The sequence below is a fragment of the Rhizoctonia solani genome, chromosome 1 (assembly GCF_016906535.1).
Source record: "Rhizoctonia solani chromosome 1, complete sequence".
Lineage (NCBI taxonomy): Eukaryota > Fungi > Basidiomycota > Agaricomycetes > Cantharellales > Ceratobasidiaceae > Rhizoctonia > Rhizoctonia solani.
The window spans coordinates 994,300-1,020,022 of NC_057370.1; the positions used below are offsets into that span (position 1 = coordinate 994,300).

General features: G+C 48.2%; 3 protein-coding genes across 3 annotated transcripts; 1 reads left to right on the forward strand and 2 right to left on the reverse strand.

Moving 5' to 3' along the window:
- Nucleotides 1-208: 208 nt before the first annotated feature.
- RhiXN_03803 (ribonuclease T2 family) lies at nt 209-13,268 on the forward strand (the record flags this gene model as incomplete). Its single annotated transcript, XM_043323620.1, has 45 exons — nt 209-422; nt 492-1,545; nt 1,607-1,775; nt 1,832-2,021; nt 2,200-2,310; nt 2,397-2,929; nt 2,995-3,097; nt 3,163-3,775; nt 4,377-4,581; nt 4,638-4,688; nt 4,741-4,866; nt 4,920-5,084; nt 5,142-5,243; nt 5,296-5,359; nt 5,414-5,491; nt 6,149-6,215; nt 6,273-6,336; nt 6,397-6,521; nt 6,570-6,721; nt 6,778-7,163; nt 7,588-7,631; nt 7,682-7,826; nt 7,884-7,992; nt 8,076-8,159; nt 8,214-8,353; nt 8,434-8,744; nt 8,799-8,883; nt 8,932-9,385; nt 9,437-9,834; nt 9,888-9,998; nt 10,054-10,182; nt 10,231-10,311; nt 10,369-10,845; nt 10,894-11,320; nt 11,376-11,625; nt 11,679-11,712; nt 11,769-11,915; nt 11,972-12,031; nt 12,391-12,438; nt 12,499-12,575; nt 12,626-12,811; nt 12,866-12,920; nt 12,970-13,046; nt 13,103-13,175; nt 13,245-13,268. The coding sequence occupies 45 exons, from the start codon at nt 209-211 to the stop codon at nt 13,266-13,268; spliced, it is 8,598 nt and encodes a 2,865-aa protein (XP_043176039.1).
- Nucleotides 13,269-13,425: 157 nt separating this feature from the next.
- RhiXN_03804 (phosphatidylinositol 3- and 4-kinase) lies at nt 13,426-22,158 on the reverse strand (the record flags this gene model as incomplete). Its single annotated transcript, XM_043323621.1, has 27 exons — nt 13,426-13,482; nt 13,520-13,747; nt 13,805-13,932; nt 13,983-14,067; nt 14,123-14,210; nt 14,263-14,385; nt 14,442-14,533; nt 14,583-14,707; nt 14,755-14,952; nt 15,002-15,251; nt 15,299-15,493; nt 15,541-15,628; nt 15,687-15,845; nt 15,896-15,976; nt 16,035-16,132; nt 16,180-16,462; nt 16,514-17,027; nt 17,076-17,610; nt 17,662-18,876; nt 18,928-19,170; nt 19,217-19,711; nt 19,765-19,861; nt 19,920-20,075; nt 20,135-20,431; nt 20,484-20,908; nt 20,960-21,381; nt 21,567-22,158. 27 exons carry the CDS (start codon nt 22,156-22,158, stop codon nt 13,426-13,428), a joined length of 7,269 nt encoding a protein of 2,422 aa, XP_043176040.1.
- A 497-nt stretch (nt 22,159-22,655) lies between these two features.
- Nucleotides 22,656-23,179, reverse strand: RhiXN_03805 (uncharacterized protein; the record flags this gene model as incomplete). The annotated part of the gene is made up of 4 exons (XM_043323622.1): nt 22,656-22,703; nt 22,768-22,881; nt 22,945-23,012; nt 23,098-23,179. The coding sequence occupies 4 exons, from the start codon at nt 23,177-23,179 to the stop codon at nt 22,656-22,658; spliced, it is 312 nt and encodes a 103-aa protein (XP_043176041.1).
- Nucleotides 23,180-25,723: the final 2,544 nt, after the last annotated feature.

Genomic DNA, 25,723 nt, shown 5'->3' on the forward strand with positions numbered 1-25,723 from the left:
AGAGGGAGCTTAACTTGAATAATATTACTAATTGTTCTTTGACACGTCTCGTGTGTGCGTTTTGAGCACGAAAAAAGGCAAATAAAATACGTTGTTGTTGCTGTGAATGTTGCGAGTGCTAAATCCCACGCTTTCCGCGGTCACATAGATAGCTGTCATAACCCACACGCGTCGAAATTCGAATTTTGGGAAATATCTAAAGGGGATAATGGATGTCAAGGACGAGACCAAGATTCAAGACTTTCACTTTCAACAGTGGTTTGGGGGCATCGCACCGGATCCCAACATCTTGTCCCCAACGGAAACACAGGACCAGGGACTCCAAGTAACAGACGATGCTGATGACCACGCGGACGAAATGTGGAACGACCCTCCGGACCTATTCGAACACACGCCAGAGGACTCGCCCAGCGAGAGCTTTGGTTCGTATTTCTCCTATTTTATTTTATTTTATTTCTCATTATTTTTATCGTTTACTTTTACTTCTGCAGAAGCCCCACATGCGACCCAACAAGTGCATCAGTTTAGTCATTCCGAACCTATCGCACCCCGACCCGCACACGACCCGCCTCAGACTCGGCCTGCACAACCCGAAGTGCAAATGTACACTATGCAGGCCAACAGTCCGCCTGCGGCCGCCAACGGGCACCAGCAAATAAATACTCCTCAGCCATACTATCCCAATGGAGCCGCTTATTCGACACCCATGCCTCAGTACACGATGACGGCAAACCACCAAACCCCTAATGCTCCTCCCAACAATGCCGCCTACAACACTCAATACATGACATATGCCCCTTCTCCGCACCATGTATGGCAGGCCAACAACGGGGTAGTTTACCAACCCAACGGCCAGAATCGACCGATTTCTGAGCCACCTGTTGACTCAATCTTAGCGAATCATGCGGCCTCTCCTCCGCCACCGCAAGCGACACCTCCGATATATGCCCATCCTCAGTATACCAATTCTCCAGTTTCTGCGGGCTCGCATCAGCCTCTGCCACCTCAGCAAGGAAACTATGGCTATACTTGGACACCTGAACAGCTCCAGATGATACAGCAGCAACGGCAACAACGGCAACCTGCAGAGATACAGTCTATGCCTCATGTTCCATCTCCCGCACCAGCCCAGCCACCTTATCGGGCAACCGTTCAGCCAATTTCGCAGATGCAACATCGGGTTCAACAGGCACAGAGCGCAAGTCCGATAACCATGTCGCCAACGATGATGCATATGGGTAATTCGCCAGTGCCGTTCACCGGCCAGTACCAGGATATGTTTAGTGTTGGGACGCCGGCATTTGTTCAAGCGCAACATTCCTCCAGTAACCCTGCGGGCATTAACCCCCAGGCGCTTTCGCAGCCCCCGGTAGTTAAACAGCCAAAACTTCAGCAGGTTGATACAATTCATCTGTATAAGCAGTACATGCAGCCGCAGATGATGGACGCGGCCCCAGCTGAGACCGCAAAGAAACTAATAAAGCTTTTGACCGCAGAAGATACTCCCGAAACGGACCCTCAGACTCGACTATGGCTGCTGACTCGGTGAGCCATAGCCCTAAATAAAATAAAGCTCAGCAAAGGTTTGATTCATTCGAATTTATAGAATTCGCGACGGTGCGGGCAAGGAGTTCTTCAAGACTTGGGCAAACGACGCGGATGCTATGTTTCTCATTAAAGAATGGCTACGCTCTGCGACGCCTTCGAAGGACGGCAAAACTGAAGGAGGTAACAACCCTCTGGAATGGCAGGAGACCATCATGCCGCTTCTGCAGGTGGGAGCGCATTTGGCAACGTACATCGTGGACAGGGTTCTCATCAGGTTTCTTAGGTCATTGATCGGCTTCCGCTTGGAATCAACCAATTGCGGAAATCCAAGATTGGATCAAACATATTGAAACTAGCCAAAAACCCGCCAAACGGAGGTAAGCGTTCTACCCCTAACCCCACCTCAACCCCGAGCGTTTGCGCAAAAGCAGCCGGCATACTCGCCAAGTCGGTACACTTGCAGAATGTTGTTTGTAAGCAACACGAGGCACAGTCGTGCGAACAAAGCTGTCAAGACCAGGGTTCCTGGGTTGCGGCTTCAGTCGTTATCATTATCTTTAAATTAAAGTTTATAAATTCAATGTATCTAACAATACGTTTTTTCTTGGACCTTTTTTTTGCTGTGTGCAACTTGCGCGCGCGCACAAACAGCCATTCGAGATTTGGCGTCAACGCTCGAAAATCGATACCGGTCCCTCGTGGATTCGCACCAGGCAACTTCCTCAGAGGATGGAAAGCCTGCGGCAGGAAAGCGGACAGAGGGTGGGTCACGTCATTTTGAATTTCCGAGTGTGGCAATTGAAGCTGACTGGCGCAAAATGTACATTCGTGTATCGATATGATTATAGCCGATATGCGCGGAGTTAAACGTAAGTCGGAGACACCTCCGACAAAGTCCGGCGCTCCCGCCAAAAGAGCCGCTATCACCCCTACACCGTCTCCGGCGGCTCTTGTGGCCCAGCGCCTGATAGCACAGAAAAAAGAAAAAGAAAAAGAAACGCGTGCTGCGGCCGGAACGGTGACCAAAGAGACCAAGTCGGACTCGTCCTTTTTCACGGACACAAAGCCAAAACCTGCACCAGTCAAACGTGTGCTCCCGAGCTTTACAAAGAAGTCTGCGTCGACCCCTGCTTCAGATGTTGCCCAACCCTCGAGCCACAATACGTTCGAAGAGGCGTTGGCGCATCTGGGTGTTAAACCTAAAGCGGGCACACCAACAGCCCCCGAAGCGATGGAAGGTGTCGCTCACTCCGCATCTCGTGCGCCGTCAATATCGCTAGAACCCAATAAGAAGCGCAAGCGGGTGACGTTCAAGCCCGAGGAGCATTTGGTCGAGGTCAGATGGATTGAAAAGGCGATATACGATGACGACCCGGACGCGGTAAGATGCGCTTTGCTTGGCGCCCAATGTTTGGTCAATATTTATTCATTGGGATTGTTTTGTAGTTTGGGGCTCATCATAGTGTACGCGATCTGGATCGAGATGAGGGTGCTGCTATGCATAAACAATTAGTCTTTGAAGAACTGATTGATTGGACGGAGCCAATCGGTATGTTATGGTCCAACAAAATAAGCTTTGGGGCCTACATTTCTCACGCTTGTGTGCTGTTTTAGCGCTTGTCTTGTCAGATGTTCAACTGCCAGAACGTGGCTTGCAAAGCGAAGAAGCACATATTCAAGCGGAGCGAGAAAAGACGGCGCTCCTTGCGCATTACCAGCCAGGCGCGATTCCACCATGGCCGACGGAGATCCCGGTGCCCAACGTTGACGATTCGCAGACAAAGATAATGCTGGCTGGAGAAGACATAGACTCGCTGTCTGAAAAACCTGCGTCTGTCGCCGAGTTACTCGCAAAGATTAAAGCGCCCGCTCCTACTGCGGAAACGCCTGCACCACCCCCAATGTTTGAAAGTCTGAAAGATCTAGGGATCGATCCCAGCACGTTCACACAAATGCTTCAGCAACATAATATTGCGCCCGTAATCCATCCGGCCGAACAAGCGCCTGCACAACCACCCACGCAACCACGCCACGGTTCTGACTGGACTGGCGATAGGACGGAGGGTGGATGGAATGAGCACGGCCCCTCTGGTTACGATTACGAGCATAGCCACCGATCAAGGTTTGACGACCGAGGCCGAGGGCGACCACTTCGTGGGCGGGGTAGAGGAGGTAGGCCTGATACTGATCGCGGCCAGAAGGTCTGCTACTTCTACCCACTTGGAAAGTAAGCATTCGGTTCTATGTATCAATCCTGATGGGATAATCCTTCGGGACATTTACTGATCTTTGTTTGTTCTTGCTAGGTGCAAATATGGTGACCAATGCCACAATCTTCATGTCAAATGACCAGGCGTCTTTAGTTTTTCGAATTTTTCTTCTTCTTCGATGTTGTTTTTCCTCAGTTCAGTTTACTCTCTTTGCATTTCTTTCTCCATGTCAACCTGCTCTTCTATCTGGCTCATCGACCGCATACAACTTATGTATTTTGATTTCCCCCATATTCTCAAGTATATTAGAGATTATCATGACCAATCATGTGACTTGGCGCACGTTCTATCTCTGGCATGTGCGATCGCGGGGTTATCAACCACATGTGTGCTGCTTCTCTGTCCGCCAACCCCCGGTCAATAACTGAGCAGCATGGAGCACGAGAGAAGAAGGCTGAAGAATGTGGTTGATCATGCATCTTCCAGGCACTTGGCAATATTTACCGGTCGGCAATGACTGTAAATTTGGACCGGCCTGCGCCTATATTTAAGTAGCGCGCTGGAGCGCTCCAAGTTCTCCATAATCGCATCGGTTCCCCCGCTCACCAACATGCTCAGTGCGCTCATTTCTATCGTACTTGGAAGCTCCTTGGCTGTGTCAGCCTTCCCGTCCGATGACTTGGACTTGGTCAGTGGTGTACCAAAGTTGACCACGTTGGGAGCAAAATGCGGCAAGTCGGCGTCCATCTCGTGTCGCAACACTACCGTTCAGGAGGATCTCTGCTGCTTCAATGCACCTGGGGGCCAGTTCCTTTTGACCCAGGTAAGGGCCCAACCTATTTTCCAATCTGCGCATTTTTTCAAACTTCGTCCTCCTAGTTCTGGGATTTTAGCCCCGCTGTCGGACCTAAGGATTCATGGACCATCCATGTGAGTATGAACTTTTATTTTACACAAACTGGAGGTCTAACGAATTTTATAGGGACTGTGGCCCGACCACTGCGACGGGTCTTACGATGCGAACTGTGCACCGGAACGGGAGCTTTTCAACATCACTACAGTCCTTGAGCAGAGCGGTCAGCAAAAACTTCTCAAGTACATAAACCAGGTGAGTGGTACATCAAACCACCCATTTCGACGGCCATTTACATTTTGTCTTAGTACTGGCTTAACAACAATGGTACGAATGAGGAATTCTGGGAGCACGAGTATAATAAGCACGGCACTTGCATTAGCACCCTTGAGCCTCAGTGCTTCAAAAAGTCGAGTAAGAACCAGTTCCCGGAGCTCGTTACGTACATGACGAAAACGGTCGAGTTGTTCCAAGTGAGTTGTTTGGATGGTTGCCATAGACGAATAGGCCAACTTACTCCCTATATAAAGGATCTCCCCACCTACAAATGGCTCAAGGCCAAGGGAATTGTTCCGAGCACTACTACCACATACACCCTCGCTCAAATCCAACAGGCTGTTGCCGCTAAAACCGTGAGTATGGACTGGCCTGGTTTAAACTTAACGCCAACGACTCGCTACGTAGGGGTTTATTCCCACTGTCGGCTGCAACAAGCAGGGATACCTGTCCGAAATGTGGTACCACTATGGTATGTAAAAGTTTAATACTTAACGCCCCGTCTAACCGAATTTATATTTCCTAGTTGTCCAAGGCTCTGTGGGCACCGGAAAGTTTATCCACTCTGCGCCTGATGGCCCAAAGAGCTCCTGCCCTGAGACTGGTATTAAATATGTCCCCAAGGGCACAGTTATACCTACCGCATAGCCACTTGAAAATGTATAAATTACCACTTTAATGAAATACCTTTAATCTTCAGATGAAAGCACGGATTTATTTGCGGACTTAGACTTAGCGAGGGGAAAGTATTACTGTGGTTGGAGATGTCCAGACTTGAACCAGGATTCCTACGGTTCATGCGGGTTCAATAACACATGGGGTGAAGCTTGCGGTTCGCACAGCATGAGCCACGGGTAGTATTTAGAATAGAAATGGCGTATATCTACTCGCTTCCTGTTTAAGTCCCCGGTGTACTGTCTCATAATTCGTGGGCGATTCGGGTGGGCTGGAAAGGGGTCGCTTGAGATTTTGTGAGACTGGAACCTTATATATTGTTATCCGTAAGCTCTCGCACAGGCCCTGGATTTTATAGAACAACACCAGCAACGACAACAAAGGGTCCATACACGACCAAGTATAGCTTGAACAGATGTCCTCCAGACCAGGGGCGAATGGGTGTCAGGCCAAACTTGCGATCAAGGTTAATGGACAACCACAAACAAGTAGACCAATTCTGTCCAAGTCGACAAGCGCCCAAGACCATTGGAATATCACGATGTTGGCTTGCCTCACTTCCTACGTTCTTCACGACGTGGCCCAGTCTCAGTGGTGAGGATATTCGCGGAAAATTTGATGCCAATCACAACTCCTCAGCAACTCGTCGACGAGTAAGATATTTCACACATATCCGTTCGTTGTAGTGGCATAATCTCCAAATGCGGTAGATACAAACGGTCCGGCGCCTTTGATCTCCTTCGAAAGAAGTTATTGACCGAGTTTCAGAATACGGTGAATAGCTTTAGTAGGCGAAAATAGTGCTAGTAGTGATACTAATGCCGAGTGCACCAGAAATCGCATGAAAAATTCCTGGAACGCGTGGATGATATTGCCAGGGATAAGTTAAAGGATGACGTTCACCTTGCCTACAAGAAGCGCGACAAGTTACATGAAGAGACTATGATAGAGTTGGAAAGGTACGTCTTTCAGGTCAAATTCCCTTGGCGACTACTAACAATATACAGGTACCCTCTCTGGGAGCGTGCGTTAAATGACGCCAAGTCGGAAATACTGGAGAGGCGACCCTTTTACCTGGCTGTCGACGAAGATTTAAGCAGGATACTGCAAACAGAAAAGCTCAATATGCAAGCACGCGGAGTTCCTATAATATGGCGACGTAGGTTACTATTATTCGTAGCATGCATGGCTTCCTAACAGGTGACCACGCTTTAGCTGGTTCGGGTTTAAAACCAAGTACACCTCAGCCTCCGGCTCCTATGGAACCTCCACCGCCGCCTCCACCTCCACCATCTGGGACACCTCCCCCAGTACCTCCACCCCCGACTGCAGTACCTCCAGTGCCCCGGTATCCTTTCTGGGGCTACCCAGGTATGCCCTTTCAAGGTTACCCGGGTGCTCCTATGGGAGGATATGGGATGTATAGGGGATATTATGGGTACCCGGATCCATCTATGTATGGATACCCCGGAGCACAACAGTTTCCCAATGGCTATCCCCCTCCTCCAAATGGGATACCAACTCCGCCCCCGCCCCGCCTCCAGGAATATACGCACCAACGCCAACACCACCCCCGCCTCCCCCTCCTGGAGGATACCCGAGTCAGCAAGGTGGAGGATGGAACTAAGGGCTATCACTTCCGAGTCATTTTTCTTTCACTTTTTATCCAACGCGGACCGGGAATATCGTGACTAATATTTGGTTCTAAACGATCAATTGTACCATTATACTAAATATATCGCTTCTGGAAAGTGACTACCAATAGAACTCCTGCTGTCGTGTGCACCAGTGCTGGGAGGCACGATTCACGAGAATCCTGATTTGTAAACACGTACACGTGACTCACCCTCGATTATAGACAAATTAACATCTTGGTAAATCATCCATCCCGACCCAGCTGTGGCTTGAGTCGAACCCGGCTTGGACTGATTCACTCGATCCGTCCCTGTCATAAAAGGCCACTGGGCCAGCACTATTTCACAACACTCGCTTTACGAATCCCAGTGATTCACGATGCCACCCAAGGGCAAGGGCAAGAAGGGCAAGAAGCAGGATGACGATGAGTACTGGTAATACCATAACTATATGCTTACTCGGGAGCGACACTGACTTTGAACAGGGATAATATCGGCGAAAGTGTCGCTGCGAATCCGCTTGCATCGTCGTCTGCAAAGGACGATGCACCGACTCAATCGAAAGGATTCGGCGCGCTCGATGTCGCCGACCTAGATATTGACGAGAACGAGGACTTTGGTGGCTTGATGGTATGATTTTACTCTCTGTTATTGAACCAATCTGATTAAATTTACTGCCAATAATAGTCTGCCATTAAAGCCTCGACGGGAAAGAAAAAGGATAAAAAGAAGAATAAGAAAGGCGCAGAGCCTGTGGATGACGTTCCGGCGGAAGCCAACGGGGATGACGACACCGGTGCCCTAAAGCTCCTGTCGAAATGACCGCCGAGGAGCTGGCCGACGAGGAATGGGGACCTGCTAAATCTAAAAAAGATAAAGGCAAAAAGGGAAAGAAGAAGGGAGGGGCTAAGGCTGAAGAGAAGGACGAGGCCGAAGACGAGCCACCTGCTGCGGAGGAAACGGGTATGTCTTGTGAGCCTTGGAAGATCCAAAGCTGACCTGGAGGGTCATATATAGTGACCGAAACCAAGGCGGCTCCACCAGCTCAAACTCCTGCGGCAGCTGATGGCGGGGACGACGAAGATGGCGATGGCGAAGAGGGCGGCAAACTGTTGACAAAGAAGGAGAAGGAGAAGCTCAAGAAAGAAAAGGAGAAGGTATTGTTTTGGGGCGAATTTATCGAGGGGTCAATATAATCTTACATGCTATATTTATTCTAGGCCAAAAAAAGGCACAGGCTGCGAAGAAGAAAGCTGCTGCTGAAGGCGAGGGCGAGCCATCGGAGACACCGGCCGCAGCACCTACGCCGGCACCTGCCGCGCCCGCTCCCAAAGCGGATGAAGAGAAAGAGGAAGACGAGGAAGATGAAGGTGGGGAGGCTGGTGGAGGGGCAGGCAAGAAAAAGAAGAAAAAGAAGAAGCCTGCTGAGAAAAAGGAGCCTGAGCCTAAGAAGAAAGCGGGCGGAGGTATTGCAGCCCTACGAGCGCTAATGGAGAAGCAAAAGCAAGCCGAAGAGGAGGCGCGACGAAAGGAGGAGGAAGAACAGAGGTAAGTAGATGTGACTGTATGCTTAGTGATCCAGTGATATTCAAGATGTGCTAGGCGCATTGAAGAGGAGGAGAGGAAGCGGGAGGAGGAAGAGAAGAGGAAGGAAGAAGAAAAGCAACGGCGCAAGGAGAAGGAAAAGGTAACAGTTCAGACTATATGCTGTGAAAGTTGGCTCATTTCTCTTCAGGCCAAGAAAGATCAGCTCAGGAAGGAAGGCAAGCTTCTCACAGCCAAACAAAAGGCGGAAAAGCAGGCAGCGGAAATCAGGCGCCAGGCCCTCCTTCAATCTGGCGTCAAGATCGAAGGTCTCCAAAGTGGAGGCGCTGGCGGGGCACCCAAAAAGGTTGTCTATGGAAATAAGAAAAAGAAACAAGCACCTGGTCCCAAGGATACCTCGACCGTCGCATCATCTGAGCGTGCACCCTCCCCACCTCCCGAACCTGCGCGAGCTTCCCCTGAAGTTGCACCGGAGAACGCCGCAAAGGATGACTGGGATGCCAGCAGTGACGAAGATCCTGCCGTGGTAGAAACCAAGCCAACCACTGCCCCTGAGGTCAAAGACGATTGGGATGCCTCGTCTGAGGAAGAAGCACCCGCGAAGCCTGAGCCCAAGGCACAGACGGCGGCGAAGGAAGCTCCTGGTGAGTATAACATACTATACTTTGATATCATCGATTGAAAATATACCTCAGCCCCAGCAAGCAAACCCAAATCCGCCCCTGCCACTAAACCCGCTCCTGCCACCAAGCCCACTCCTGGAGGTAAGGCAGCTCCTCAAAAGGCTCCCCAAAAGACTACCACGAAGAAGCCTGCGAGCGAATCTTCCTCTTCCTCATCTTCGGAGGAGTCGAGCAGCTCCGATGATTCTTCTGACAGCTCGGACTCGGATTCTGAAGACGACTCGAGCGACGATTCGGAGGAGATGACGGCCGTTCAACGCCAGGCTGCTCAGCGCAAGGCAGAAGCGAGTCAACGACGTGCTAGACGTATGGAAGAAGCTATGGCGGCTAGGAGTAAAGACAATTTGCGTAGTCCTATTTGTTGTATTCTTGGTCACGTCGATACAGGAAAGACCAAGCTTTTGGATAAGGTACGAAATTCCGCTTTCCTTGGTAATTTGTACTAATGCTTAAATTCGGACAGATTCGTCAAACTAATGTGCAAGAGGGTGAAGCTGGAGGTATTACTCAGCAGATTGGTGCCACATATTTCCCTGTCGATGCTATCAAGCAGAAGACTGCCGTTTTAAACACAGTGAGAACCTATCTAATGCAGGAGTTGTTACCACCTACTCACGCTGCGCATACAGGATGGAAGTTTCGATTACAAGATCCCAGGTCTATTAATTATCGATACTCCGGGGCACGAGTCGTTCACCAATCTGCGATCCCGTGGAAGCTCGTTGTGTAACATTGCGATCCTTGTTGTTGATATCATGGTATGCATATACCTGCTCCGACCCAAATATGTCTGACAACTATTGTAGCACGGCCTCGAACCCCAAACTCTGGAATCTCTAAGGCTGCTTCGCGATAGGAAGACACCGTTTATCGTCGCGCTCAACAAAGTAAGCAGTGCACCCACTTAATCTTTACAAGGGCTAACCTGTCGATGGGACCACAAGATCGATCGATTGTATGGCTGGGAGGCTACACCGGACAATTCTTTCCTTGATTCGCTTTCTAAGCAAAAGCCGTCCGTACAACGCGAATTCGAAAGCCGACTCAATTCGACCATACTCGCGTTCTCCGAGCAAGGACTGAATTCCGTTCCGTACTACGACAACAAGAATTTCGCTAGGAACGTATCCTTAGTTCCAACCTCTGCTATCACTGGCGAAGGTGTTCCAGATATGATTATGCTCGTGGTCAAATTGACACAACAGCGAATGGCCGAGTCGCTCATGTACATCTCAGAGCTCGAGTGCACCGTCCTTGAAGTCAAGGTCATCGAAGGTTTGGGTACAACCATTGATGTGGTCTTGTCCAATGGATACTTGAGGGAGGGCGACAAGATTGTGGTCTGCGGTTTGAACGGTCCAATCGTGACGCAAGTACGTGCGTTGCTTACACCTCAACCTCTCCGAGAAATGCGAATTAAAGTGAGTAGCTTATTACACAAGTAGACTGGATGCTGAGGCTTTACGCAGTCCGCATACGTCCACCACAAAGAAGTCAAGGCCGCACTTGGTGTCAAGATTGCTGCTCCAGATCTGGAGAAGGCAATCGCAGGATCTCGTCTTTTGGTCGTTGGTCCTGATGACGAAGAGGACGACCTCAAGGATGAAGTCATGTCTGACCTTACGACCTTGCTCAACTCGATCGACAAGTCTGGCCGGGGCGTGTGTGTACAAGCCAGCACCCTGGGATCTCTGGAAGCGCTCTTGGAATTCCTGCGCGTCAGCCAGATCCCTGTAAGCGGTATCAATATTGGTCCCGTCCACAAGAGAGACGTTATGCGCTCGGCTACTATGTTAGAGAAGGCAAAAGAACTCGCGTGTATCTTGTGTTTCGATGTAACGGTTGATAAAGAAGCGGAAAGGCTTGCAGAGGAGCTTGGGATTCGCTTGTTCAAGGGTGAGCCCTATATATTATTTAAGCTAACTATATTAAATCGGGGTACCTCAATTAGCGGATATCATTTATCATCTCTTTGATGCGTTCACTGCGTACAATGCTGAGATCATGGAAGCGAAACGACGTGACGCTGCACCCATTGCTGTCTGGCCATGCCGACTCAAGATTTTGGCCTGCTTTACCAAGCGCGATCCGATCATTCTGGGCTGCGATATCCTCGATGGGTCGCTTCGGGTCGGAACGCCCCTGTGTGTGGTGAAGACTGATCCTTCTGGGAAGAAGGAGACTGTTTCCCTAGGCAAAGTGTGCGTTGGCCTTTTAATTCGACAAATTCACATAGCTAACGATAGATTTGTAGTACGTCCCTTGAAATTAACCATAAGCCGTTTGAAGTAGGGTTGATTCAGTTTGACTGTTGTGATAGAAGCTAAACACTATTCCTGAATAGGTTGTCAAGAAGTCTCAGGTTGGCGCAGGTGTTGCAGTAAAGATTGAGCATGCCGTATATGAATCCGCCAAGATGTTTGGTCGTCATTTTGATGATAAAGATGAGGTATATAGCATGGTATCCCGACAGAGTATTGATGTTCTTAAGGTGAGTTGGGGCCGAATTTAACAAGGGTAGTCTCTGATCTCTCTGCCCTTGCGTAGGAAACATTCCGAAAAGACGTCTCGATGGAAGAATGGCATCTGATCAAGGGACTGAAGACGGTGAGTTTTGAAGTGACTGTTAGGTGAATTACGGCTGACGCGTTTGACAGAAACTCAATATCGATTGATTGTACCCCCCGATTTTTTTCTTGTACTATTGTCTGTAGCATTTCCCAGAATACCTTGCAAATGCATCACATTGACCATGATCGGGCCTAAGTTTAAGCTAACTCTAAATTTAAATGAATCTGGCCATTTATTTCTCGGCCAGTGCGACATCCCTAAAATATTCAAATTGCTTATAATTGGTCAATAAGCGCTGGAAGCTGACTAATGATGTCCAAGCAGAATTTTGTTGCAGCTGCCTTCCCCACACTGTTCAATATTTGTGTTCTTGACCAGAAATCGCGATGAGACAGTTAAAGCACCACGAGAAGAAACTCCTCAAGAAGGTTGACTTTTTGAACGTACGTATCTTTATTCTTATAGCATCAAAATAATTAAATCAAAGCGACCAACGCTTCTAGTGGAAATCTGATGCAAATCACCGAGAATTGAAAGTGATGCGCAGGTATCATGTTCAAGACAGAGAAGACTACACAAAGTACGTAGAAACTGACAAAAAATACGGATTTTTCTTATATCTTGGTACAGATACGCACGATTGGTTGGCTCGGTTCGGCAAATGGCTCATCGTTTGTCCTTACTCCCAGCCCAAGATCCATTTCGCCACCGAATGGAGGACCAACTTCTTAACAAGATGTATGACATGGGTGTGCTAAATCTAGGCACGAAGCTAAGTGATATCGAGGCCAAAATTACGGTATCTAGCTTTTGCAGGTGGGTATTACCGTTTATATCATTTCTTCCAGGTTCATGCTCACTTGTGCATAGACGAAGGCTTGCTGTGATCGTTTGCAGAAGTAAAATGGCAGAGACTGTTAGCGCAGTAGGTACCCTCCGTCTTTACGATTCGGTTTTATCCAAGGTTTCCTCAGGCTGTCAAATTTATCGAGCAAGGTCACATTCGAGTTGGCCCGGACACCATCACCGATCCGGCATTCCTGGTGACCCGGTAAGTAGATACGAGAGGGTGATTTTGATTTACATCTTATAGCCACCTGTCAATAGTCATATGGAAGACTATGTCACATGGGTAGATACATCCAAGGTCAAGAGGACGATCATGCAGTACAATGACGAGGTAAGTCTTCAGTTCATGACACAGCTATGATTTCAATACACTTCTGACGAATCGTTATCGCATACATAGCTGGATGATTTCGACATGCTATAACACACGATAAACCTAGCGAATTTTGCCTTGAGTCTCGGCAGCTATCGATGCAACAGTAAGTTCTCTGCTACGAGTCCGCGATCAAGAGTTAACCATCCGCACAAATAGCTACGATTAATGTTATACTATGTATTATACAGTAAATGCAAGCACATGGTCATGCTAAATCCAGGACATCCATCCAACATACATTCTTGCCTGCAAATACAAGCCTCTTTAATATAATCCGGTAAACATGGTATCTTACTTACCAAACGGACTGGGTCGGTCGCTTCGCGGATCAACGCCTCAACCTGGTTGCTAACTGTCATCACACGATTGTCTCGCCCTACACCTTGGATCTTGTGCCCAATTGGTAGCATAGCATTTCGGGCCAATTCCTTGATATCGGTCGACCCCACAGATGTGCTAGAACCCGCTCTGCCTCTTGGATCAATTGTTCTCCCCGCTCTCTGGCGCGCTAAACGAGCATCCCGCTCCTATTCAATGCCAAATAAATTAGTAAAGCCAATAGTACAAGCAAGGTCTAATCCTACATTTTTTCTCCGCTGGTCTTCCCATTCGACTAGCGGGTCGTGTACAAAGGCGTCGAGGACGCTTATCAAAGACCCGTAGTTGTCACGAAGAAGGTGCATTGTGACTTCGCATGCGGTCCGGAAAGCTCCTAAACAATCAAGTCAGCTCTGCACTTTACGGGTAGGTTGTTGGTTTAACCTTCTACGCCTGTGACGCCAAAACCGTCAACCATATTCGCTGTCAACCGAAATGGTACAGTTTCGGGTATTTCGAATGTTTTTCCCTAAATTCAAGTTATTCAGATAACACTAGTGAAGAGACAATTGGATTCAACTAACCCGCTCGAATAAACAGTTCAAGTCAACGTGAACAAGATCCCCGTTAACAGTATCAAACATCAGGTTTTCGCCGTGTCGATCTCCAAGGCTGTGGGGGTATAACTGAGAAAATTGACTTGAGAGATCACAGTATTACTAACCCCAGAATATGTCCGACCATTGACATAACAGCCGTAGTGCGAGTATATGCTAGCCGACTGGATAGCCAAGCGGTAGGTTCGGAGAAATACGAAATGAAGTACTCGTGTAAGTTGATAAGGACACTTTACGTGTTGTAAGAGCCGTGTTCTTGATTTGGAACTTGAATGAATGCACTTACCTAGGGATGGCCTTCTTAACCCAGTACTCGTGGACATCTTTATCGGATAGGCCTTTGGCCTTATGCTGAACCCATTCCATCACTTGTTTGTGCTATTACCACACATCAGCAGGATTAAAGCAAAAACAAGGTGTAACCCACATAGATAGATAGCCCTCGTTGCTCGTAAAGACTCGTTATAATGTTGCGGTATCCGGTGGTATTCAGAACCCACTCGAGGAATCCACACTCCTCGTTCAATATGACAACCGCATATGTCCGAATGTCTATCGAGATGTGAGAGAGGTGCATGTGGCCAGACGATGGCACCTACGGAGTTGCCGACGACGACTCTCAGCGTTCTTTTTCAGTAGTTTGTTAATCATCGAATTAAAGTCCATCAAACGAGCGTCCTTCCGTAAGTCATCTTTCGGCTTGCAGAGGAAGATGTATGTATGACCATCCTCGGACTGAGCTGTGATTTTTCTCGGTTTCTGCAACGATTTCATGACGTCGACTTCGTCATTGAATCCTGAGAAATATCTGAGTGGTGCCGATTGAATAGGCCACATTGGACTCACTATGAAATCGGGGTATGTTTGGTGGGAAAGGCTGGTAGACAACGGACGGAGAAACTGGTAAGTTAACGGTGAGGTAGTCTTGGAGCGGCATGATCAATTTCGACGGAGCGAGCCGACCCAGTGCAGGGAAATGTTTCTGCATGTTGAGGTTATACTCATTTTCTGGTATGTCTCTCTCACTCATTGCAAGCAATTCCTTGACCATAGCCCTACTTTGCATAATGAGTTCCCTGACTTCGTCCCCCGTGCTCTGCGTGGAAACTTAGCCTTTGAGATATGCATACGTTTGAATCCTACCTGCGATTTCTCCAGTATTTCCCGCCCTCGTCCAGCCCGCTCAGGGTTTCGTGATTGCCCCAAAGGCGAAACACACCAGAGAGCTTGTTGAGGGTATGAGATGACTACTGATATGATTATTTTCGCCAGATACTTGTAGGTAAGTCGATTAGGATGTGTAACTCGGGAGAGTAGTTGCGGTAGAGCGGTAAACCACTACAATCGAGTTAAATTACAAACATGCTCGGCCACGATTAACACACCTGGAACGGTTTCAGCATGCTGATTGCATCAGACATCACCGCGTTGATCGACTTGTACGCTTTGTATGTTGCTTCAGTTCCAGGCGGCCTAGATAAGACATTCAATCTCGTGTCTGCCTTGCGATTGGCTTGGTCGAGCGACTCACAAAGCAGATTTATCTCGCTCTGCCGAGATAATATAGCCCAACTGTGCCATATCAGCCCATATAGTTAGTAGACGAGGCATCGTCTGATATATGTATTTAGAGCCGAATTTCATTGCTTCTACGTAGTACCTGCAGGTGAACATATTCATGGATGCACCCCTAGAAGACATTTAGGACATCTGTAATAGTGACAAAGGTTTTAGACCCACTGTGAAACTTGGCTTTGGATATCCATATTCTTAAAGGCATCATCGTAATACTGCCCCAGTCGGAAGTGAGGGCTCTCCCATCTTATTTCCGCATAACCATCAACAAACGGGACTTTTTATGAACAAAGAAGTCACTTACTCCTCTAACATTTTGGACGCAGCTGCGAATCGATTGATTACCTCATTACTCTCGTACCTGTCAGCCTCATGAGTCCATCTTGCTCTTAAGAGTAGTGCCTATCAAACATTAGTCTTCGGGTTCCAGTGTGTTAAAAATGTCTAACCTTGGCCATCATTTGGCGGTCAGGATTCGGGGATCCAGGCTTGCTGAAATCCAGTTTTGGCGGATTTTCGACTGCATGCGTGATTTCTTGTAGTGCTCGAAGCGGTTCCCCCAGTGCTTTGGTGAGTTTGCAACCTTGTATAAACGAAAAGGCCATTTCGTTCCTTTGGGCCTGGAGAATAGAGCTATATGCTGTCTGAAAATGCGAAGCCTTGAGAGCAATCTTCGATGAAGTCAACCAAGCTTGGCCAATTTCTCCTCGAATTTCCAAGACCTTTCCAGAGCTATTCGTAGGCTTGAATAATTGCTCAAATACACCCCAAACCAGTACTCACAAAAGACTAAATGCAGTTCTTCTCATGCTTAAAACTGGCTCCTGGACCCTAAAAGTTGGTAGTAGCGATTTAAAACGCTTTTCCAAACTGGATGTAAGATTGTCAAGGGTAGCTCTCGCCATTGCTGGGTAGTTATTTTCTGGATTGTCCACTGCTGCGTTCAAGAAGTTTCCCGCTTGGTATATGCTTTCAATTTCTCGTGCCATGTGAAGGTGGAGCACTGCTTCGTAAGATCGTCGATAAGAAGTTGACCCATTGGCTGTAATAACGCCCCCGAAAACATTCCTGGCGTTTTCCAAAACTGCGTCGAATTCTTTACGCGCGTCCTTTTGAGCACTGAGTAGCAATCGACCAAGTGTCATTTCCGGGCTTTGTCGTTGGCCATCAGAAGTCAATCGCTTCACTGCCTCCAGGTCACCAAGAGTCCAGGCTCCCTCCACCGCAAAATCCGCCAAATGCGATTCCCACATTGGATGGTTACTCAAGACTCCATGAATATGGGTTTTCATCGCATCTACCGATAATTGTCAGTATCAGCGAGGCTGTTTTAAATATTCATTACCATTGTGTCCGAGGTTGCGCAAGCACCGCAGTAAACCTATATGAGGCTCTAGATTGTTCGGCTCTTGTTGAAGCTGGATCTCCCAGCAACTTTGTGCTGAAGTCCAGCGACCGGTCATTTCGTGCCCCCGGATTTGTTGCTCGAGCGAGGGGGATATCACCAACTTGGAGACTCCCTCCATACCATCAGGTTCATCCAAGTTGGCGTAGATCTCGTGAAGTCGTTCATAAAGAGGCTGCAGTTCTTGCTCGGTCTTTTGTTGTTCGCGTTTGGAAACAATCTCCTTCTCAAAGCTCATGAGAGATCGGGCAAACGCCCGACACCGGAATGCAGCATTCGATAACAATTCGTTGTCAATAGTGGACAGGAGAGATTCAACTTTGGCACGTTGATATTCCAGCGTTGCTACCGCGGGGTGATTGCTAAGGTCCTTCACATGGTGTCTCCCTCTTCGGAGCTCGGACCTCTTGCGAACTGCCTCCTGATTTTTATTCCGAATCCATCGATTTAATTGGTCCATAAGGTCAAAGACGGTCTACACAAACGTTAATAAACCCATCCAATTACAGTATATACCACCACCTACCTGGGCACTGAGGGTTTTACGAGGGGCTGGGGTGCCATCTGCATTGTCGATTTGATCTCTTAAAACAGTAACAATCTCTTGTGTTATATGGCTCAAATCCTCCTCCGATTGTGAAATCGCAATGATAAGATGTGGAAGAATCTGTTTAGCCACTCTGACATCCTGGTTCCTGATCGCGGGACGAAAAACCTCGAATATTTTTGCCGCATTGGCGTTTTTGACGCAACTAATCAAGTAGGCTGTCCATGTCTGGATCCATTCACGATAGGTTGGGGAGTGGGAATATATCGGAAATTGAGGAACTACTGGAGGTTTTGACTGGATAGTGAAGCGCCCCTCCAATAGCGGACCGACAGTCTCGACTACCTCTGGAGAAATAGACTTCCAACGAGTACGAATTTTCATAGGAACAGACTGTGAACCAGTCTTCACAAGCGCGTTGTTGAATCCACATTGTCTCAAGAGCTCCTGAATCGCGTATGCAAGGTGTCGCTGATATTTAAGATCCGTCGTAGACCTAAACGCGCTGACTAGAACATCAGAAATTAGACTGATGATAAACCACACGGTTTCATCCTCGTCCTCAAAGTTGCGCATAACCATCTGGTCTTGGCCTCCGGGTTGTATATCCAAACGATCAGGATCCAACGCTCCGACTATGCCGATACATTCGTATGCAACCTTGTGCAATGCTTCACAGCCATCCCCTTCTCTACAGGCAGCCTCAAAAAGAACTTTCATTGTTCGCCCGAGCCAGGGACTAAAGACGTCTCCAACCATGTACCCTTCTATAGTGGCCCGATGCTTTAGAAGATAAGCTTTCAGCTCTTGCAGTGACTGAACTGCTATATTCATGTTTTCGTTTCTGCACCGTGCCAATAAAATTTCTAGAGGGTCTTTCGAGGAGCTGCGTAGACGCTTGAGCGGCTTGTTATAACGCTTGAGGTCGTCGATGGGGGATAGGGAAACAACCGAATCGATATTCTGCCGAATATCCCGCCCGTTGTTTACGATGATGTACTCCAATATTTTGATGGCCCACTCCTTCGCTTTCGGGGTAATCTCTCCCCAGTGGCGGACAACAGTGGCCGTGGTGACTCCTAATAGAGAGACCGCGTCCACAATTAAAAGGGTTTCGATAAAGCTATGCCAAGTTGAGAGCGTTGCTTCGGAAAGTTCGGGAATACGTATCATGCTCTGAAGTGTGGCCATAATCTACGCATATAAGGTTCAATCCTCGTAAACTATAAATGAGTACACTCGTACCTGAGGCGAAACAAGGCTTGAAGACGCTCCGACGGACTTGACAACTACTCCGAGGCTTTTTATCATTTGGATCTTCTGTGAAACTGTCGCTTTCCCCCTAACGTCTTGCAATGCATCATTGATATGCATTACAATTCCGAGTAGGTGGTTTGTCAAAAACGCAGGAAGATCAATGGCAGGGGTTGCTCGTTCGCCTCGTTCTAGTGTAATTTGTTGGGCGATATAATGGATTGCCCAATTGGCCTAAGAACGTCAGTTTAGGCGTAGTGCGTTAACGCTGCCTGCTTACTTTGTCACGGCGTTCAATATCCTCGCTACCCAGCTGAATGACCAATTCACCAATGAGGGGTGCCCCGCAAGATCCAAGCAGCCTCGCCTCTGTCATCTCGTCATTTTTACGAGTCCGTCGTTGTATGATTTCGTTCAGAACATCTCTGCAAAGGAAAGACATTGACTTTCGTATACTCGACTCGCTCCCCACAAGGAGTATTTCAGTTAGGTATTCTTGAGCATTTTCGAGTAGCAGTGCCCCGGTGTTTTGTTCGACGTATCCAGCAATTACATCGATTACAGCCTTGTTGCAAGACTTGATTGCTGCCGCTAAGGCTGGTGCCCGAGTATAGGTAAGGAAATCTCTGGGTGAAACTGTGAGCAGCCGGCATACGTCGGGAAGAACATCGGAAGATGTAGAGAGTTTTTCAACAACCAAAGGTGTTATCTGTTTGAAGTATGGAGAGAGAAGCTGAAAAGGCGCCTTGTTCATGAAACTAGCCATTTCCAGTATCTGTATTCCAGTTATATGACATTTATGTCGCAGCTCGAATTCGTAGCACTAACCTGAGCATAAGCGAGCCCTTTGATGACTAAATTTTGTTGTTGCAGAAGCGTTATATGGGTCAGAATAACATGTCCTAGCAAATCCTCTGAAGCAACCCTGTGGCAAAGTCGTCTCTTAGCACACCCATCCAACCCAGTAGCTAAACTGTACTAACTTGCCAATGTCACATAAAACCGAAAGCGCGGTCTCCCTCACTGATCCTTTACCCTCGAGTACCAGTTTGTTCGTGATAGCCAAGGGGCGAGCGGTCAAATCCTGCTGGCTCCGTTGCATCCCTTGTGCCACTTCAACAAACTGCACTATTGCTCGCCTTTTTTGGTTGTAAGCCAAACCTTTTGAAGAAAAAACGTGGGTATAATAACTGCTTACCCAGCTGCAAGCCTTACGGATCGCTCAGGTCTTTCGAGAGCGCTGCCGAGAAGAACCATGACCTTGTCGGTCGCATGGGCATTGAAGGCAACTTGATAATGATCAGGGCTCAGGTGTTTTATAGCCGATGCAAGACCATCATAGGCTCCCCGATTTGAGTTGAAGCGCATACAAAGTTCGAAAAAGCGTGAAACAGTTTTTGCGGTTCCGGTCCGAATTGAAGGACAGCGTTTCTCCATCGATGTGGGGTGAGCCAAAGCACATGGAATGGCAGCCCAATTGCTGGTTGCTGCAAGCCTATCCAGACGTAAGGTTATCAAGATTATTTTATTTGCGCATTTGGACGTACGATTGATTCTCCAGCGCGCTCGTCAACGAGTCCAAAACCCGGCCCTCAAAAGCCTCGTAATCCTCGTTATTGGGTCCCAGTCCACCAGCGAGCCAATCCCGACGTCGGTCAAAAATATTCGACGATATGTACTCAAATGAAATCCTTTTCTGGGGTGCTTGTTTGGCAGTCACTTGTGACCCATCTCGCATGACTGTATCGCCATGAACGTCGGTTTCTTGCTCGGTCTGGTCGTCTCTTTTCCTCTTTCCCGACTTGGCTGTTGCTTTTGAACTCGTTTTCTGTGCGCGCGAATCTACCGCCCGTCGGAGATCAAGAAGAACTTGGGACGAATCGTCTACATCCACAGGAATGTTTTGAAAAACTTCAAGGGCTTCGTACGGAAGAAGGTGGACTTGAGCTGTAAGCAGTTGGCATAATGCTACCTTCATAAGAGCATGTGATTAGTAGCTACGAAACTAATCATAATTGCTTACTCGCAGATTGCTCATGGTATCATTGCTTGCACATAGCATTATCACTGATTCGATATCGGACCAGCTTGAACCAGTGGCTTCCAACCTAACGAGACCGATTATCTTTGCTAGTTCGTCGTCTACAATGTGCCAATGTGGCTCGTTCGGTGAAGCTCCTGTATGAATGCGCCGGATGGCTAACTTCCAAACTTGAGCAGCAATTCCAGTTGATTCGGAAGGCCTCTCCTCTAACCACGTAAACGACAACTCCAATAGTCGAGCGATTAATTTAGGCTCATGATGGACCTCCAGTAACGAGAAAACTTCGCATATGGCAAAGGCCGTGGACTGCCTATAGCTTTTAAGAAATGCATCCGCCGAGAGTGGTGTTGAAAGGGTGGAAATAAGCATTGATAATGCGCTGATTCCAGCCGTCAAAAGTGCTTGAGAAGACGCGATCGGAAACTAATTGACGCGGGAGGTTCGGGGCACTATTCGCTGCATAAATCCGTGGTGTTGTGAATAGGATGCCTCGAGGGGGTAAACAGCCGACGGTACACGATCAATTACATCTATCCATCCTGCTGAGATTTAAACCAATAGATAAAGGTAGTGTCAAGATACATACCAGCAATAAATTTGAGCAATTCATCTAAACATGGTTTCAGAACCTCCCAAGCCGGTCGTTCTGGATCATCTCCGAGCATTAGACTGCCCCCCAGAAATCCAAGCATAGCAACTGTCACATCTACGCATCGTTGAGCTATTGTATTAAGCCCTTGGGAATCGAGATCTTGCGAGCTTTCGTCTAATAGCCAGGCATTGGCCAGTCCCAAATCAGCAAACAGCATCGCAAGCCATGCGCGTTCTGTTCGTTCATATCCATTAGGAGGGCGAGTTTTCTTTTCGTCGTACAGGACTGCGACTTTGGGAAGCGCACGAGCTTGAATATTAAGCGACAAGATGCAGAGGTCGCGCCATTCAAACTCCCAAGGATCTTTACCAGGACGAGGAAACCCCTTGAGAACTGAATCGGATAGAGTAACTAGTAGCGACGATATGTGCTGGTTATCAGGATGATTTATAGGCAACCACGTTCCATCGTCAGGGAGAGCAAGCCCTTGGGATAGAGTCTGAAGTAGCTCCGTAACTTGCTTGGTTGAACGGTTGTCTAGTAATGCTAATGGCTGGGTCGCCACCGGAAGACCGTCGTAATCCATATTAAATTATGCCCAAACCACAAACTAAAGTCAATCGGCCAGAGTTAATGTGGCGAGAGATTGACCGGTGGTGGTCGCCGAATCGAGAAACGCGTTTGTTACGTTACTTTGATTTAGCCTCAACCACCGATTACTGGGTGGTTGAACCAAGCCTTAAGCCACTAGCTCGACAATAAAACAAACTATACCCAACTCACGCACCATCCTCTACTGTTCTAAGTTCCTTTAGACTAACACGTAAATTTTGCCACATTATCAGGTCCACTCCTGCGCAAAAAGCCATAAAAATACGATTACGGGTGTATTGCGAGGCCCACAACAACACTGCGAGCAATTGTGGAGAGGACACGACCAACACATACTATAGCTACACCAATCATGAGCACGCTCCTCAAACATACAGCATTCGGCATACGCTAAACCACAGATACCCATGTCTGTGTCCAGAAACTATGCACCTCCCCTCCCCCTCCTCTCTTCCACCGCAGTACGCGAGCTCAGATGGCAATATCACCTCCTCGCGCCTTGCGCTTGTGCAGACCGATCTATATAAACACGAATAAGTTTAACATCACGGTAATATAACCATAGAGTAGGGGTAACACGTACCTGACATCCACAAAATGCAATCATAGCGGCATAGATCACCGCTGCGGCGTAACATGTTGACCCAACTGCCTGGCCATTTTCGGGGTCGTTGGTCGAGCCCATAAGAGCTGGCCACTATGGTGATTGAATAAGATAATTCAGCATCACTCGACCAATGGAGGAGTTGCTCAAACCCACGTTATGAGAGAAACCATATCCCATCTGCACATTACATACCCATCCAAATTCAGCACTCCTGCTTTGGTCTATCGATCAAATTACATACCACTACAAATGCAGTATGAGTATGTGGCTTATGACCAAACTACAGATCGAATAGCGGGCACTTACCAGTCAAAATGGCCACACCAAATACCGAAATAACCGTGCACATTGATGCACTTTCTACCGAAAAGAAAGGAGACAGTGCCATGATGATAATATACTCGATATATAGACAATATGTGACGTCGTGAGATTACTGAGAACAGCGCAGAGAGAGCGTCACCAGTAGTACCAGTGGTGGAATGTGACAGGAAACGCACACACAAGGGAGTAAGCGCTGAGATTGGTCATCATGACGCAGCAGCAATATCAACAGGTGAGTTATTAAATTACACGAAGCCTCCTAGTTGAACCATTTGAGGAATGTTGATTCTAACCTAACCGGGTACACTTTGCGTCAAGTCTATTTTTGTACGCGCCCCGAACCTATGTTTCCTACAACCGCGATGGTTGAAACGCTATCTGCCCGACTTCACCCCGGTTCCTGGGCGGAAAAGTTCCCATCAATTCAACAGGACAACGCCTCTTTTATCTATGCAACAAAATCTCAGACGCCCCACTACAGTTGTCGGTCTGGCCATCATGCCCGGTTATCACCGTCGTGAGTAAAAAAACTGATTTTGAGCCCTCGGTCGCTTCTCCGACATTCAGCGGCTACTCAAAGGTACTTTGTTCGGCACATCGGCAAGCTATCGTACCCGTGCACTCAAGGCACATCGCTCGCACCCGAACCCAAACCTGATAAAATCAAACGCATATCTTATTCATTCATAACTTTTTTCCTGAGAGTCCAACATGTACGTACAACCTACAAAAAGTAAGATCCCGCTCTAGGCCCAGGGCGCGCGCGCGGCGGGAATAAATAGACAACATCTTAACCTGCGAACCTGGGCGGAGCTCGGCCGTTTCATACGAATTGGCCAGACCGGTAATCATTAACATAAATAGTCAACAGCGCGATGGGTCCCGACCATCGGTGGCATCATAAATTTAAATGAATCGCCCCCCCCCCAATAATTGGTCTAGCTCCCACAAACAATACAAGGTTCCGAACGGACATGGGTCTAGCGGCGGACCCAATGTCCGCGCCACCGAACGCGCTGTATGCACGGCCTGTTCAGTCTGAATCGTAATCGAAATTGTAGGTGGAATGATCGCTGGGCCGGTGAGGGCAGCCCTCTTTGTGATGGGAGTTCCCGTAGGAGCGGATTGGGCTGTAATCTGCGAGACAGGCCCAACAGCTAACGAAACAATGTCAACACGGAACAGAACGTTCGATCAAACGAATAGAAATCGAAAGCGTAATTAGTGCCAAGACAAAAGGGGTATGTGGAGATTGATTGCGTAAAAAAATTGGTGGCGAGAGAGTATCCAGGAGCGAGAAGACGATGTGGCATTCTACAGAAGCCGCACGAGGAACACGCGTTTCTCTCATCGCCACCATAAGGGGAAACACAAAAAAGTGCTGTGGATATCGACGAGTGGGGAAAGACAAAAGTGTGTAGAAAATCGCGTAAATAAATGAAACAACGTACAATTCACTCCCGCACCCTCCCGGGCGGGCGCACACCATATGGTCACAACCGTCAATTTTTTCAACCTGCGACACCGATCATCATTGATTTTATTCCAAATAACCCCGCCAACCAAACAGCCTACCATGCGGGAACAGTGGGGACAAACTTTTGTGTACCTCATCAGGTAATCAGCCGTGTTTGTATTTACGGGCCGATGATGCGCGTCATATTCCGAGCACGTAAACCCGGCGTGCCATATTACATCGTGTTGAAAGCATGATTTCGAGCCGCACCGACGACAGGTTATGATTGGGGCATTAACTAAAAAGGCAAGGTTGAAGGTCAGTTCTGTGTGCAAAACAAGGGTCAATGACAGGAGTGAGAGCGCCCGAATGGTTCTCCATGGGTTGACGGACGCCCTCCGGGTAAGCGGTGGGAAGTACATCCTTGCTGGGTCGTAAGTTGCTTACCGCCATCTGGATGAAACTGGCCGGATCCGCATGCAGTATTCTTGCACCATACAAATGAGGTATCGGAGCCCAAGGCTTGTCGCAATAGCAACGAGTCATACCTGTCATTCATTTCCAGAGATATGTTATCAGAAGTGTATTGGATGTGCGTTATGATGTAATTAAGTGGCTAACCTCTCGATGACCGCCTTGTCGCCAGCAGCAGAACACACATCCTCATATACGAGCTCGGATGTACAGTTCGCGGATGGGCAGCGAACAGTAGTGAGACCAGAATCTATCACAGCCGAGCGAATATGTCCACTTAAACAGTCAGTACAGACGTTTGGTTTATGGGTACAGCGCTTAGTTGGCGAAGCGAGTGGAAAGCGAACGTCATTGTCGAAACAGACAGTACATGAGATTGCTCGTGGGGCTGGTACTACTGTCGGGCGCCGGGCAGTAGACGGAGAACCAAGGGATGAGAAACCATGTGCCCAGTTCGAGCCACCCGATGTGGTATGAGTGCGACGAGGAGACCGACTATGATAAGTAGGAAACTGAATCGTGTTTGCCATGGCAAGATGTATGCAGTGCACGGAATCGCGCGTCCGGTGTCGTTGGGCCGATGCAGTAGGCGGGAGACTTCTGTGCCTCGGATGCAGGTCACTATCACGGGGCGTCTGTCCCTGCGGGGTGCTGTATTTGGCACGATAGCCAAGCATG